The sequence below is a fragment of the Gopherus evgoodei genome, chromosome 8 (assembly GCF_007399415.2).
Source record: "Gopherus evgoodei ecotype Sinaloan lineage chromosome 8, rGopEvg1_v1.p, whole genome shotgun sequence".
Taxonomy (NCBI): Eukaryota; Metazoa; Chordata; order Testudines; family Testudinidae; genus Gopherus; species Gopherus evgoodei.
In genome coordinates this window covers 93,630,160-93,644,602 of record NC_044329.1, presented here as the reverse complement: position 1 = coordinate 93,644,602, position 14,443 = coordinate 93,630,160, and the positions used below count along the sequence as shown (strand labels likewise).

General features: G+C 46.1%; 1 protein-coding gene across 5 annotated transcripts in view; it reads left to right on the top strand.

Annotated features, from left to right (window-relative positions):
* Positions 1–14,443, top strand: part of SGIP1 (SH3GL interacting endocytic adaptor 1) — a 142,373-nt gene that overhangs the window by 101,142 nt on the left and 26,788 nt on the right. For 2 of the 5 annotated variants that reach the window (XM_030573329.1, XM_030573328.1), the window contains 2 exons: positions 2,833–2,892; positions 3,810–3,869. The exons of 1 other annotated variant lie outside the window; for it this stretch is intronic. In XM_030573329.1, coding sequence (XP_030429189.1) covers positions 2,833–2,892; positions 3,810–3,869 — 120 coding nt within the window. The remainder of the gene's footprint in view (positions 1–2,832; positions 2,893–3,809; positions 3,870–14,443) is intronic. 2 more of the 5 variants (XM_030573330.1, XM_030573331.1) reach the window with 2 other exon arrangements.

Here is a 14,443-nt window from a genome sequence, read left to right as displayed (position 1 = left end):
CATTCCTTCAGTCGGTATAGAATGTACCAGGAGGAGAACACAGGACAATGTTGCAAAAATACTTCCTTTAAGGTTCTAGCACAAAAAAGCAGCAGGTATTTAACTATCCTTTTCATTGTTGGATTGTACTTTTGGGGGATGAAAGCAATACTAGTTGAGGTGAAGGTTACAGCTTTGAACATCAGAATCAAAGTTATTGGGGTATAACTTTGGTATGAGTTAATTACTCTGAGTGATAGGTGAACTGCAAAAGGTTTAGAGGTTTGATCAGAGCAGCATCCGAAAATGAGATGCTTATTATAACCATCACTGAAATATCTAAACTTCTTTTGTTTAAAAATCAGGTTGTTAATCTCACAAGAAGTAAGTAGCTTTTGTCTGAATACAGGGTTTAGAATCTGATCTTCCTAATCTACTGAGATAGTTCCCACATCAAGATAATAAATTAATTTTTTCTTGTGCACTATGAGCACACACTACAATTACCTTCAAAATAAGAGAGCCTGCACAACTGCATATCACAAGATCTATGGAATGTTCTCTTGGGTGCCATCTTGGATTTGTTCCTTCAGAAAATTAATCCCTGTGGCTGCTGCTTAAGCTTTTAAAGTGTTGGGTTTTTTTCAGTTTTAGTAGATGTAGGCAATGCTTCCAATAAACAATATTTAAATTGCTTTGAAGATGCACCCTTCTAAAAGCTGTCTAAGTGACCCTGGGCACTGACACTTCACCTGGAGCAAATTGAAAATTGTGGCTCCTATATTGCCCCACAAAATTTCACTCTGTCCTGTAGGATTTCAACACTTTTAAGAGGTACATGTGCAGGGAAGCTGCTTTCTTTTTGGTAAAGCAAGTGCAGAAGGAACAGTTCTGTCAGGTCTCTTCCCTCCCTTGCCCCTCCCATTTTTTCTAATGGCCCCTGTGTATGGTGGATCTCTAATTTGAAAGAAGTAATATTTTTGCATCAGGGAGTATACATACTAGAAAGGGCAAGTCTAATTCCTTCATCGGGGGGCTCACTCAGCTAGTCACAGTATATCTCTACGTACCATGGCATCATTACAGGGTTCCTATTTTAAAACAGATGAGTTGTTACTGAATAAATTCTTCAATGCACTAGCCACAGACAGGCTTTTCTTTAGCATTGGGAATGAATGTCTTCTCCCTTCATCTTTTTAGTATACAAATGTATTTATTGTAGTCGTTAACAGGACAACCATGCACTCCATTTCACATCCTAGTTCCTCTGTGTCCATATGAACCCTTTTCCTGAATAGTGCTGGAGTGTGGAAGCATATTCCTCAAATATACCTTTGTTTTGCCAAAGTCCCTCACATTTGTCCCGTGTCACATGGGAGTGCTGATTGCCTTCTCCCAGAAGCAGAGTGGTTCTGAGGGGTGATTGAGATTATCTGTTCATTTCAAATTAAAATGTATCCTTGTCATGTTACCTGGAAGTGTGCACAGATGTTAGCACAGAAGGCAGAGGTAGGAGGTTTTTTGAGACATATCAGCAGTTCAGAAGCATGGTTAAACCTTTCACGGATTAGTGTGTTGTCATTTCATATAAAAGTGATTCAAGTGCCACCAGAAAACAACTGCAACCCACTCCAGGATTCCCAGTGTAATAGAAAGCTTAATGTGTGACTTTCTCTATGGCAGCTGAATATGCCATTGGCTGCTTCCATTTTGACCGGATGTTGATGTTTTTGCTACAAATTAAAGGGACAGAGGCAGCGGGTAGGCCTGTGCTAAAGCAAATAAAATTGTATGTTTTTGCTGCCAAAAGAGTGTTGAATAAGAACATAAGAATGGCAATACTGGGTCATATGAATGGTCCATCTAGCCCAGGATCCTGTCTTCCGATCGTGGACACAGTCGGATGCTTCAGAGGGAATGAACAGAGCAGAGCAACTATCAAGTGATCGTCCAGTCTCAGCTTGTGACAGTCAGAGGTTTAGGGATGGCCAGAGTATAAGCTTGCATCCCTAGCCATCTTGGCTAATAACCATTGATGGACCTATCCTCCATGAACTTATCTAATTATTGTTTTTTAGCCCAGTTTTACTTTTGGCCTTCACAACTTCCCCTGGCAATGAGTTCCACAGATTGACTGTGTATTGTGTAAAGTAGTACTTCCTTATAAACTGCAGCAGAGAGGCAAGCGAACAGTGGTTGGCATAAGGCAGCTATGTGTCATCAAGAGAAAAGAGCAGTAGGTGTGGAACATTCATAGCTCAGAGCCTACGTTAGCAGTGACTCCTAGTCAAAGCTACATCTGGCCACTCCTGAACTAGCCTCTTAGAAGGGGATCTCTGTACTTACATTTGACAACCCCACAGGTTTACCTTGTGGCACAGTAAGAGTATTGGACTTGCATTGTGTGGAGGAACAGATGTACTGACTGCTCTTTAGACTCATATAGCCATAAAAAAGACATTCCCTGTCCATTTGTCCATCCACTTGAAATACATATCTGTGCAAGTCCAAATATAGTAATGAACAGAGCTTTTAACTAGCTCCACTATGCTGTTGTTTAGGAGTTGCAAAGATTATACCATTTGATGGCCCTTATGCAAAAGAATATTGAACAGAATGATTTTATTTATTTGTCTCTTCTTGTGATTTGGTTTTCTTTCTTTGTTGTCGCTTGTGCAGTTTGAATAACACATTGTAGGAAAAAAGACTCCATTCTTTCTATTTCAGTGATCTTTAAATTATTTTTCTCATTTAAGTTCTTGTATTTTGTTGATATAGTGCACTGCTTGATTTGATTTGGGATTTGTGTTTTCATTCTTTTGTCTTTTACGTTTCTTTTGCTCATGGTATCAGAAGATGATGCTTTTATTGACAAACTGCCCACGTTTGAAAGGCGCTGTGAAACGCCTGCAGGTACTGTATTAGCAGAGTGGTTTCAAGAAATCTGGATTAAAACTCCAAGCCATTGTCTCATAAGAATGCCTATAAAACTACGGACATGCTTTCTCCTCAACCACCATGAATGTCCAATGCATATGACATACATATGTTTAAAAATGGAACTCGTTTCACAAAAAATAGCAGCACATTGCATGACAGTTTCTCAGTGACCAAAAAGATTAAGAGAGGTGATATGCTACTGTTTTGTGAATTTAAATTGAAGGAATAAATTTAACAGTTCAAAAATAGATTTTAAAATTATTTCAACAGTAAATAATATTTATAAAGTTTTGTTCTCCGGTACTTTCAAGGTGGTGTGAGTCCAAGTAAACTGGTAATTCTGGTGGAAAGGGTAAAAAATTCAATTAGAACTTTCTACTCCAGGTGCTCGACCTGGAATTTTATGTCCTAAAATACAATTAAAAAAATACATACATTTTATGAAAACATATTTTTAACACTAACAGACAATGCAAAGTACAGCCTCCTGCCCAATACAGTTTGCTAATCCTATTTAAGCACCATAGAGACACCACTGGAGATGAAGAGGATAATGCTAGTGACAAAGTTTGTCAAAACAAGTGCAGTTAAATATACTAACCCAGCCTGCATGAACAGGAAGCCTCTTCTACTCCACGCATAGGCAACTACTATCAAGCCGGCAAAAACACCCCTCCATCTAGTCTTCCATAGCTTGCTTTTTGCTTTCTGTTTTCTAAACCAAAAAACAGTTTTAAACACCATCCCCCTTTTCCTTGCACGTTAACGGCTTGCAGTGCTTCTTCCCTCCCCCATAGTGAGATAAGTTACCTGCTCTGTGACTCACACTGTGTCCTTCTCTCTCCCTCTCCTTAACCTTTCCCATCCCGCTTCAACTCCTGGCCATACAGAGAATGAACAGCCTTCCCTCGTTTGGTTTGACAGAGGAAAGTTTTATTTGACTTTTGAAGGTAAGTAGTACATAGCATACCAGCTTGTAACTTACTCCCCTTTGCTCTTACTATTTAAGTCCTAGGGTTTCCTTCAAAAGTTCCCCTCTAACTTTTTGTATGAAAATGCTATGGCTACTTAGATGACATCATATCACAAGTTCAGCAAGGATCATTTAAATTTGATTTGTACATTTGTCTCCCTTCAATTACTTTTTTTAAAGAACAAAAAGAGACTATTCTTGTGTAAATCATGAATATATTCTACAGAACAAAATCACTTATATTGCCAAAGAACTTGACTCTGTCAACCAGGGCTTCTTTTTACACACTTCTGCAAACCACTTGGTACACTAAATGTATCGCTACACAATATGATGACTGAAACCTAAATTACTATTTTATTTTCTATTGGCCTTTACCCTCTTCTGAGTGATTTAACTAGTATTAGCACACTGCCCATTTTAAACTTCCTAGAAAACCTGTGACATACTTAAGGTATATTGGAGAGTAATGTGAAAATAACATCTATATGATTATCTTGATGGTACTACTGTGATTTTGTAAAAGTAGGAAATCAGGAAATGCGTCCTACAACTGCTGTACAGAATTCATCAGCATCTGTGTAATCCCAGCATTGTATCTAATTAATTTTCAGTCAGTCTATAAAATTGAGTTATCCTTCTGAATCAGAGAGCTGTGCAATTAGTCTGTTCACTTTGAATTACCAGTAACCTTTACCAACTCTTGTATTATAGCTGAGTCTGTAAAATCTGTCCCTTATAAATTTCTGCTTTCAGAGATTTATTTAAGTCAATTTTAAAAACTCACTTGAGGCTAAAAATGAAATCATTTATCCTGGGAACAAATTAAAACACAATCTGTTTGGCCTTTAAGTTTTAAGTGTGTGCAAAAGAAAAAAGTCCACTTGGCTGGTCTGGGTGGTTTACGTGAGTTCATTGCTAATAAGAATTACCAGGTTGACAGCACTGGAGACTGAAGTCGTCTGTCTATAAAGAGAATAGGCACTGTGGGCAAAAGGAGTGCAAGCTGCTCCCTCTACTAAGGACCTCAAGCTTGACCTGGTGGGGGACTAGCTTTAAAAAGTGAAAGAGTAATTGAGTCTCTGTGCCTGTTCAGCATTTAGTCTGCCATTAGAGATGACTATACGTGGTGACAAATGTGATGGTGGCTTAGTGAATTGAGCACCTGTCTAACAGAGAGTGGACTGAGTCCATCAATTTTCCCATAGGCAGCAGATTAGCCATCAGATGGTGGTAACTGTAGGACACTAGCAACTTAACCAGATTGTGTATCTATGGTTAGTTTGAATAGAACAGGATTGAGTAATCCTCTGAGCCATCTAGTTCCTCGCTTTTTGATATTTAAAAAGTTTTGGCTGAGTTATTAACATTGGAATATCATCTACTGCTTACACATCATGCCTGTTTTACAATAAGACACTAAAATGCCTGCACTACAAGTTTTATGGTCTATTTGCCTACTTGGATGAGGGCAGTCTTAGTGCTTTTAAATTATGCTGCAGAGATGTGAAACTTATGGTGCGGTGTTTAGGGAAGTATATCGATTATATTTTAACATTAGTTCTTGAGCTAGAATGTGGGTCAGGGAGATGGGCAAGGTGGGATAAAATCCGATTCCTAATTTATGGCAAGCTTCTCAGCATTTCCAGGGTTTTAAAATACAATTTATATAGTACTTATACACAGTATTTGAGAGGCGTTTTAGTCCTTGCTCAGCATTTTAGAGGCGGGCATATTCTAGCCAGGACTGAGTCCAGTTCAGGAGCTCTAAGGTAGGCAAAGGGTGGTAGGCAAACAATGGACAGTGCGTCTATAACCTCAGTAAGTCAATTCGATTTTAACTAAAACTAGGAGTATCATTCTTACAATCTTTTCACCTGAACATCGATTGGAAGGTGCCAAAGTTAAACTCCTTTAAGGTTTACAAAATCCGTAATGGAACTATTTCTTTCCTTCTGCTCATTGACTTTATCCCAAAGGTTGTCGTATCAGTGGGTATGTGAGATCTGGCATCTTATTCTACAGTTGTTTCCAAGTGTCTGGATTAGAAAACATCCAGAGTGAAGACGTGCCAAGTCTTGTTTCTTAAATTAGAATCCTCAAAAAAAGGATAATAAGGAGGAGGCAAATCATAGGAGTCTCATCACCATCTTGCTATCTGAAGTCTTCTGTGATTGTGCTTATGTTTGCTGAAGCTCTCTTTCCTGCTAGCTGCTTCTTTGAATTCACTAATTCTTGAACAGATCTTTTCACCATCAAGGAGCCAAGTATTTGGGGGAGTTACTACTTTTTTTTGTTTGTAGATAACTTAGAAATGTTTCCTCTGAATCAGAGCCAAAAAGCATTCTCTTTCTTTTCCCTCTAGTAAAAGTTCCCCAAACAGAAAACTCTTTGGCTTCTGTACGTACTATTTCAGGTTTCTTATGTAGTAACTCTACTCTGGGTAAACAATCCTTGAATCTGCTTTCATCACTCAGCATTTAGATTGTTGCACACATCAGCTGGCTTTCAGCATCTTCTATGATTAGAGTTATAGCTGCCAAGCATTTCCTTTAAACTGCTAATATCTTGAATAATCTGATGTGGCTCAACTGAGGTAAAGTGCCAACATTCCATCTCCTACCAGATATTTTTCTTAATGATGTTGTTGCCCATATAATGCTGAACTGGTTCTGAAACAAGGTGTGTGTCTTGGAACAGAGAGTATTCAAGAAGGTGGGGGCTGCAGTTACCCTCTTGGCTAAAATCAAGTGCAGTATACAATCACTAGACCACTGTTAAAAATTCAGGCAGATTGATTATTAAACATTCCTAGCGGATCATCCCTAAATTGCACAGAAAAAGGGTTTTGATAATTGTGACCCCTTAGCCTTGATGTTTAGTGACATTCTTACTTTAGGTAACAGTTCTGTACTGGGAAAGGGAATGGACGCAATAGCCTAATGGGACTTCCCTGATTGGTTTCTATGATAAAACATCAGAAGGGTAGCCATGTTAGTCTGGATCTGTAAAAAGCAACAAAGAGTCCTGTGGCACCTTATAGACTAACAGTTACTCTCTTCTCTTATATGAAGACTGACTACAAAGTTCTAAGGTGTATATTCTACCATTGTCATTATTTTTTAATCCCTATTAGTTTATTTTCCCCCACTCTCATTCTTGATCTTCAGTATTACAACAATTTTCATAATCTGATTTTTGTGTGCTTTCTTATAGTATTCCAACATACTTTAACTTGTAAAAATTCATTGAAAGAAAAACATAAAATTGTAAAAACGAAGAATATTATTGCTGTCACAAATACTACATATGTGGATCAATGTAATCTCCTAACTGGTTTATGGAGACCACATCATCTGTTTTTTTCCCCTAATAGTACAAAAGCAAGGGGATAGCCAGTGAAATGGAAAGGTCATGCATTTAAACCTGCATTTACACAAATCTAAAGCCAAAGTGTTAAGACCACCACTGACTGACTGACAGGGTTTAGGAAGAAATTTCCCTATGGGCAGGTTATTTCATAATTGTCCATAACTGGAGTATCTGGCATCTTCTTTCAAAGCATTTGGTATTGGCTGCTGTTGGAGACAGGATACCAGGCTAGATGAACTACAGTGATGCAGTTCCTTTTTCCTAAATTAGAAAAGGAAGAAGAAAATCATGTACATAGCTCCCCTTTGGATATACATGTCTGCAGATGCAAGAGAATTACATATTCCTTCAAAAGTTAATTGTTTCTAACATTTGTGAAATTGGCTCAGTAATCCCCAGATTAGAATACAATACATGACTCAGCCAAGTATCTTGGGCCATTTCATCTGGAGATAATAGATCGGCCATCATAGACACAGAGAACATGCAGGCTGAAGACTCACATTTTAAAGAGCATGGCAGAGTTCTATTGGATCAAAAGTTAAGTGCTGCTGCCAATCCTATACACACGCAACCATTCGGTTATTCAGGTGGTGTGGTGGAGCTGTTCTGACCAGCTGACAGTTTGCTAAATATCAGATGCCTCTGTTCAGAATAGTCAGATCATGTTTACTGAGAGAACTTTCCCTTTGTTTCATTGACAAAACTAGATGTGGCCCGGTCATGGAGCTGGATTTTGGGGGGATTCGTGTTTGGAGGAGACTATTGGGATTTCTTCTCTGAAGCAACCTGGCAGATTTCCTCACCTTGGTTCTCAATGGGCTGAGGGGAACCATAGTCTGTGGCCTGTGAGGTGGACCTATTGTGGCTTGTGAAAGCAATTGAGGTATTGGGTCCACTGACGTTAAACAGAGTTGGCTTCCTCAATCTGTGTGAGGCAGACATGTGCTTTGGTTCCCCAGATATCCTCAGAAGGCCTTCAGCATGTAGGCCCTATGATTCTACTCTGTCTCGTGGACTCTTATTCATTTTCCTATCAGCAATCCCCTTCCTCAAAGAGAGGGTGTTGGTGGCATGGATGGAGGGGCTTTGTAGATATGATGGTACTACTTTAGGCAGTATTGTATTTTTCCAGAGATTCTCTGCTGGTTGTCGATAGGAAAACCATGGTGCTCATTTTTTACAGTTGAGCTCACAATTAGGTAAATTTGTTGGCCCAATTATCACAACAGATGCTTAGATGAAAGGTGCCACGTTGTGTAAGCACAAAGTCTTATTATTTATTATCCAAACTAGTTAGACCAGCTGTAGTTTTTCAATGCTTACTTCTCCCTGAGTGCTACAGAAAGTTTGTAATACAATTTTGTTATGAAATTGGAATGCTAAATTGCAGATATACACCTGCCAGTTGTATGTTTATAGTCCTGCCAGTTGATGTTTATGGTTACCAGTTTGTTGTAGCTAGAGTCAATCTAATGGCCAGTTAGATTGAGCAAGAGTGTGGAGCTGGGCTTTGTCGGTCACGATCCAATGCTCTGAGGCTTTGCAGGACTGAACCCAGAGTTCCATGGCAAAACACCGCAGCTTTATAGTTGTAAATTCCCATTTGAGTCCATGCATTTTGCAATGTCATCCTGTAATCATTAATCCTTAAGTGGTGTTAATCTTGAGGTTCTTCTTTGAGTGATTGCTTATATCCATTCCAGTTAGGTGTGCGCGCTGTGTGTGCACGTTCGTCAGAAGATTTTTACCCTAGCAACTCCGCTGGGTCGGCAGGTCGCTCCCTGGAGTGGCGCCGCTATGGCGCCTGATATATATCCCTGCTGGCCCGTCCACTCCTCAGTTCCTTCTTACCGCCATGTCGGTCGTTGGAACTGTGGAGCGCGGCATAGCTGTCCTCCACGTACCTAGCTTCTGCTTGTTCATTTGTTGTATATAGTTATATAGAGTACTTAGTTCTTAGTTGTCAATTAGTTTTTGTATATATAATTTAGCGGGTTCGGGCTCTAGCCCTTCCCCGTACCCGGTGCCCGGGCTCATGCCGGGTCGCTGGGATTCAAGCCGTGCTCAGCCTGCAAAAAGCCGATGCCCACGATGCCTGCCTAAAGTGCCTTGGGGAATCGCACATATCTGAGAAGTGCCGCATTTGTAAGGCTTTCAAGCCGCGGACCAAGAAGGAGAGAGACCATCGGTTGAAGACTCTCCTCATGGAGGCAGCTCTCAACCCTCCTTCTTCGGCACCGAGTGCCGACATGGCACCAGCACCAGACTGCGAAGATGCCTCGGCACCGAACTTCCCCGGTGCCGGGTCCCAACAGAAGAACATCAGCGGCTTCCACTCCTGCAACGCAGACTCGTGCGGACCGCCCGGCACCAAATCCTGCCGTGGCCCCGACGCCAGTAATACCGTCGACTCTGGGCCCAAGAGGTCCGTCGAGTCCGGTCTTGGTGAGCTCCCCAGTAAGACCCGTGGTAGAGCTGATGGTCCCATCTACACCAGAGACATTCTCGTCGGCCAGGGACCTGATTGCGATGACCAAGTCTGCTCTGCCTCAACCCCCGGCACCACCGGTGCGGGTTCTTCAATCGAAAGGCAAACCGGCAGCCATGAGACCTCCGTCCCAGGAGTCGATGAGCCGGGACCGATCTCCACCTAGGTCCCGGCACCGCTCCAGGGCCCGTGGAAGATCTCGGTCGAGGCGCCGCTCGCAGTTCCGGCACCGCTCACCACGGCGGTACCAGTCGTACTCGCGGTGCAGATCCACCTCCCGGTACTCTCGGCACTGTTCCGGTTCTAGTCATCACTACCAGCACCGAGACTCCCGCAGCCACTTGCGCCGTCGGCGTTCCTGATCCCGGTCGACCTTCCAGCACCAAGCTGGTGGCAGGTCCCGATCGCGGTCTCGGCACCGTTATGACTCCCGGTACTGGTCTCCGGCACCAAGAAGGTCTCCACCAATGGGGGCAAGGGGCCCGTACCAACCTCGATCGGCCCCCCCCCGGCTGTCTCACTAGCCGTCTGTGTCCTCCCAGGCAGATAGCCTATATGCCCCGGACACGGATGTCCCGGCCATGTTGTTCCACGAACCCCAGCCCCAAGAGCATGGACGGCAGCAGTGAGGGTTCTGGACACCTTGGGCGTACCATCAAGCCCAAGGCCTTCAGCCGGGTCCCCCACGCTCCAATGTCTCGGAGCACAGGGTCCCTGAGGCCACGATTTCCCATCCTCCTCCTCCTACCGCGGAGGAAAGGTTGTCCCAGCCTCAAGACCCTGAACCCCCTGTGGAGTTGGACGCAGTCCTTCAGGCAGAGCCCTCCACAGACCCACTCGTCCCAGGTCTCTCCTTGTCATCCGTCTCCAGACGAGGCTTGGCTGGGACATCATCTACCAGCCCGCCTCCACTTGACCTTAGGGCGCACCAGGACCTCCTCAGGCGTGTTGCACAGAACATGAACCTGCAGGCCGAGGAGGTCTCGGAGATACAAGGTCCAGTGGTGGACATATTGTCAGCGGATGCCCCCACTCGGGTGGCCCTTCCGTTTATTAAGACCATCCAACCAACGCCACTACCATCTGGCAGTCTCCGGCTTCTGTTCCCCCCGCTGCGCGAGGGGTGGAACGTAAATATATGGTCCCCTCAAAGGGGTATGAATGCCTGTATGTCCACCCTTCCCCTTGTTCCCTCATCATCCAATCTGTGAACAAGAGGGAGCGAATGGTCAGCAGACCCCAGCCCCAAAGTCCAAGGAGGCGAGACGCATGGACTTACTCGGCTGCAAGGTCTACTCTGCGGGGGCCCTCCAGCTCCGCGTCTCTAATCAGCAGGCCCTCCTTAGCCACTACAATTATAACACCTGGGCCGCAGCGGACAAATTTAAAGAGCTGCTCCCTCAGGACGCACGTCAGGAGTTCTCGGCGATCCTGGATGAGGGCAAGAAGTTCGCGAGAACTTCCCTGCAGGCTGCCCTAGATGCTGCGGACTCAGCCGCGCGTACTCTGGCATCTGGCGTTACTATGCGCCGTATCTCCTGGTTGCAGGTCTCCGGCCTTCCCCCGGAACTCCAATATACCATCCAAGACCTCCCATTCGAGGGCCAAGGCCTGTTCTCTGACAAGACTGACCCTAGGCTACAAAGCCTAAAAGACAATAGGGTCATTATGCGCTCCTTGGGGATGCATACACCTGTAACCCAGAGCAGATCCTTCCGGCCACAGCAGCAACGCCAGCCCTTCCCCCAACCCCGGCAGAGGCAGGACTTCGCCAGGCGGTGAGGCAGGAATGGTTGCCGCAGACAATCCGGCAACCAAGGGGGCCAGAACCAGAAACCCTCCAAGTCTTCTTCCGGGCCCAAACCTTCCGTTTGAAGTTGCACCCGAGGGTGTTGTACCAGTTTTGTTAATGGATCCATCCCCTCCCTTTTCCAACCGTCTTTCCCTTTTCCTCCCTGCGTGGTCCCAGCTAACATCGGACCACTGGGTCTTACGCACGGTGGAATCTGGATACCGCCTGCAATTTTCTTTAACTCCTCCCTCCCACCCCCCCGCCCTCGTCCCTCTTCAGGGACCCCTCTCACGAGCAACTGCTCCTACAGGAGGTACGAGCGCTCCTTGCCAAAGGAGCCATAGAGGAGGTTCCCGAGTTCGAGCTGGGCAAGGGGTTTTATTCCCGATACTTTCTAATCCCCAAGGCCAAGGGAGGTCTCAGACCTATTCTTGATCTGAGGGAACTCAACAGATACCTACTAAAGTTGAAGTTCCATATGGTATCCCTGGGGACCATTATCTCATCCCTGGATCCTGGAGACTGGTACACCACCCTCGACATGCAAGATGCCTACTTCCATATAGCCATCTTCCCACCCCACAGGAGGTTCCTCCGGTTTGTGGTCAACCGGCAAAATTTCCAATTCGCGGTCCTCCCGTTCGGCCTACCTACAGCCCCAAGAGTGTTCACCAAGTGCATGGCTGTAGTCGTCGCCCACCTTCGCCGCAGTTGTATTCACGCATTCCCCTACCTGGACGACTGGCATATCCGGGGGACTTCCGAGGCGCAAGTCCTCAGGCACATCCGCATGGTCATGAACCTGTTCATAAGCCTAGGCCTGCTGATCAATGTGGAGAAATCAACGCTAATCCCCACACAGCGGATAGAGTTTATAGGCACCACCCTGGACTCCACCCTTGCCACAGCCTCTCTGCCTCCCTCGTGGTTCCAAACTTTGGCAGCCATCATACGGAGACTGCAAGCAGCACCCCTAACCTCGGTGCGCACCTGCCTTATCCTCCTGGGCCACATGGCGGCCTGCACGTTCGTAACGAACTATGCAAGGCTCCGCCTAAGACCCCTCCAGTCCTGGCTCAATGCCCAATACCGTCCGGCCAGAGATCCAATCGACATGATTGTCACAATTCCGCAAGGCATCTTGGACTCCTTTCAGTGGTGGCTGGACCCTTCCGTGGTGTGTGCGGGGCTCCCGTTCTATCCACCCCAACCCTCGGTGTCCCTGACAATGGATGCCTCCTCCCTGGGTTGGGGGGCTCACCTCGGGCTCCTGCAAACACAAGGCCTGTGGTCACCTCGCGAACTAGCCCTCCACATCAACGTCTGGGAGTTGAGAGCAGACCGCCTTGCTTGTCAAGCGTTCCGTCACCATCTGCAGGGCCGTTGTGTCTCCATGCTCACCGACAACATAACGACCATGTATTACATAAACAAGCAGGGCGGCACGAGATCCTCCCCCACGTGTCAAGAGACCTTACGACTTTGGGACTTCTGTATAGCCTATTCCATTCACCTCACCACATCCTTTCTCCCGGGGGTGCGGAACACGCTAGCGGATCGTCTCAGCAGGTCCTTCCTGTCCCGCGAATGGTCCCTTCGCTCGGATGTTGCTCTTTTGCTCTTCCGGAGGTGAGGGTTTCCCCAAGTGGACCTCTTCGCATCCCACGGGAACAGGAAATGCCAGATGTTCTGCTCCTTCCAAGGCCTCTCACCGGGTTCGGTGGCGGACGCTTTCCTTGTTCCATGGATGATGCACCTGCTATATGCCTTTCCACCGTTTCCGCTCGTCCACAAGGTCCTATTGAAGGTCCGCAGGGACAGGGCCCACTTGATCATGATAGCTCCAGCGTGGCCTCGGCAGCACTGGTACTCCATGCTGCTGGACCTTTCCATAGCCAACTCTGTCCCGTTGCCCCTTCATGTGGACCTGATCACTCAGAACCACGGCAAGCTCCGTCACCCGGACCTTCAATCGCTCCACCTCACGGCGTGGCTCCTGAGTGGCTGACCTGGTCTGAGCTCCGTTGTTCTACCCCAGTGCAGCAAGTGCTCCTAGGCAGCAGGAAGCCTTCCACCAGAGTGACGTATTTGGCCAAATGGAAACGTGTCACCTGCTGGTGTGCGGAACGGAGTTTCATTCCCACCAAGGTCTCCATTGCTCAGATCTTGGACTACACATGGTCTCTCAAGCAACAGGGCCTGGTGATTTCATCTCTCTGGGTTCACCTGGCAGCCATCTCCACCTTTCACCCAGGCAGGGATGGCCGCTCGGTGTTCTCTCACCCCATGGTGACTAGATTCCTTAAGGGCTTGGAGCGTCTCTACCTCCAGGTTCGCCGCCCTGCCCCTACCTGGGACCTTAACCTGGTTCTGACCCGGCTCATGTCCCCTCCATTTGAACCTTTAGCGACTTGCTCCCTTCTCTACCTCTCATGGAAAACCGCTTTCCTGGTGGCCATCACGTCAGCGAGAAGGGTCTCGGAGCTTCGAGCCCTCACGGCAGATCCCCCGTATACCGTGTTCCATAGAGACAAGGTGCAGCTGAGACCACACCCAGCCTTCCTCCCCAAGGTGGTATCGGGTTTCCATGTTAACCAGGAGATCTTCCTACCTGTCTTCTTCCCAAAACCCCATTCGTCTAGCAGGGAGCAGCAGCAACACTCGCTGGACGTCCGTAGAGTGCTCGTCTTTTACATAGAGAGGACTAAGCCATTCCGCAAAACCCCCCAACTTTTTGTTGTGGTGGTGGAACGTGTCAAAGGGTTACCCGTCTCCTCCCAGAGGATTTCCTCGTGGGTAACGTCCTGCATCCACGCCTGTTATGAATTGGCGCACGCCCCCCGGGCCATGTGACTGCGCACTCCACCAGGGCTCAAGCCTCATCAGCTGCTTTTCT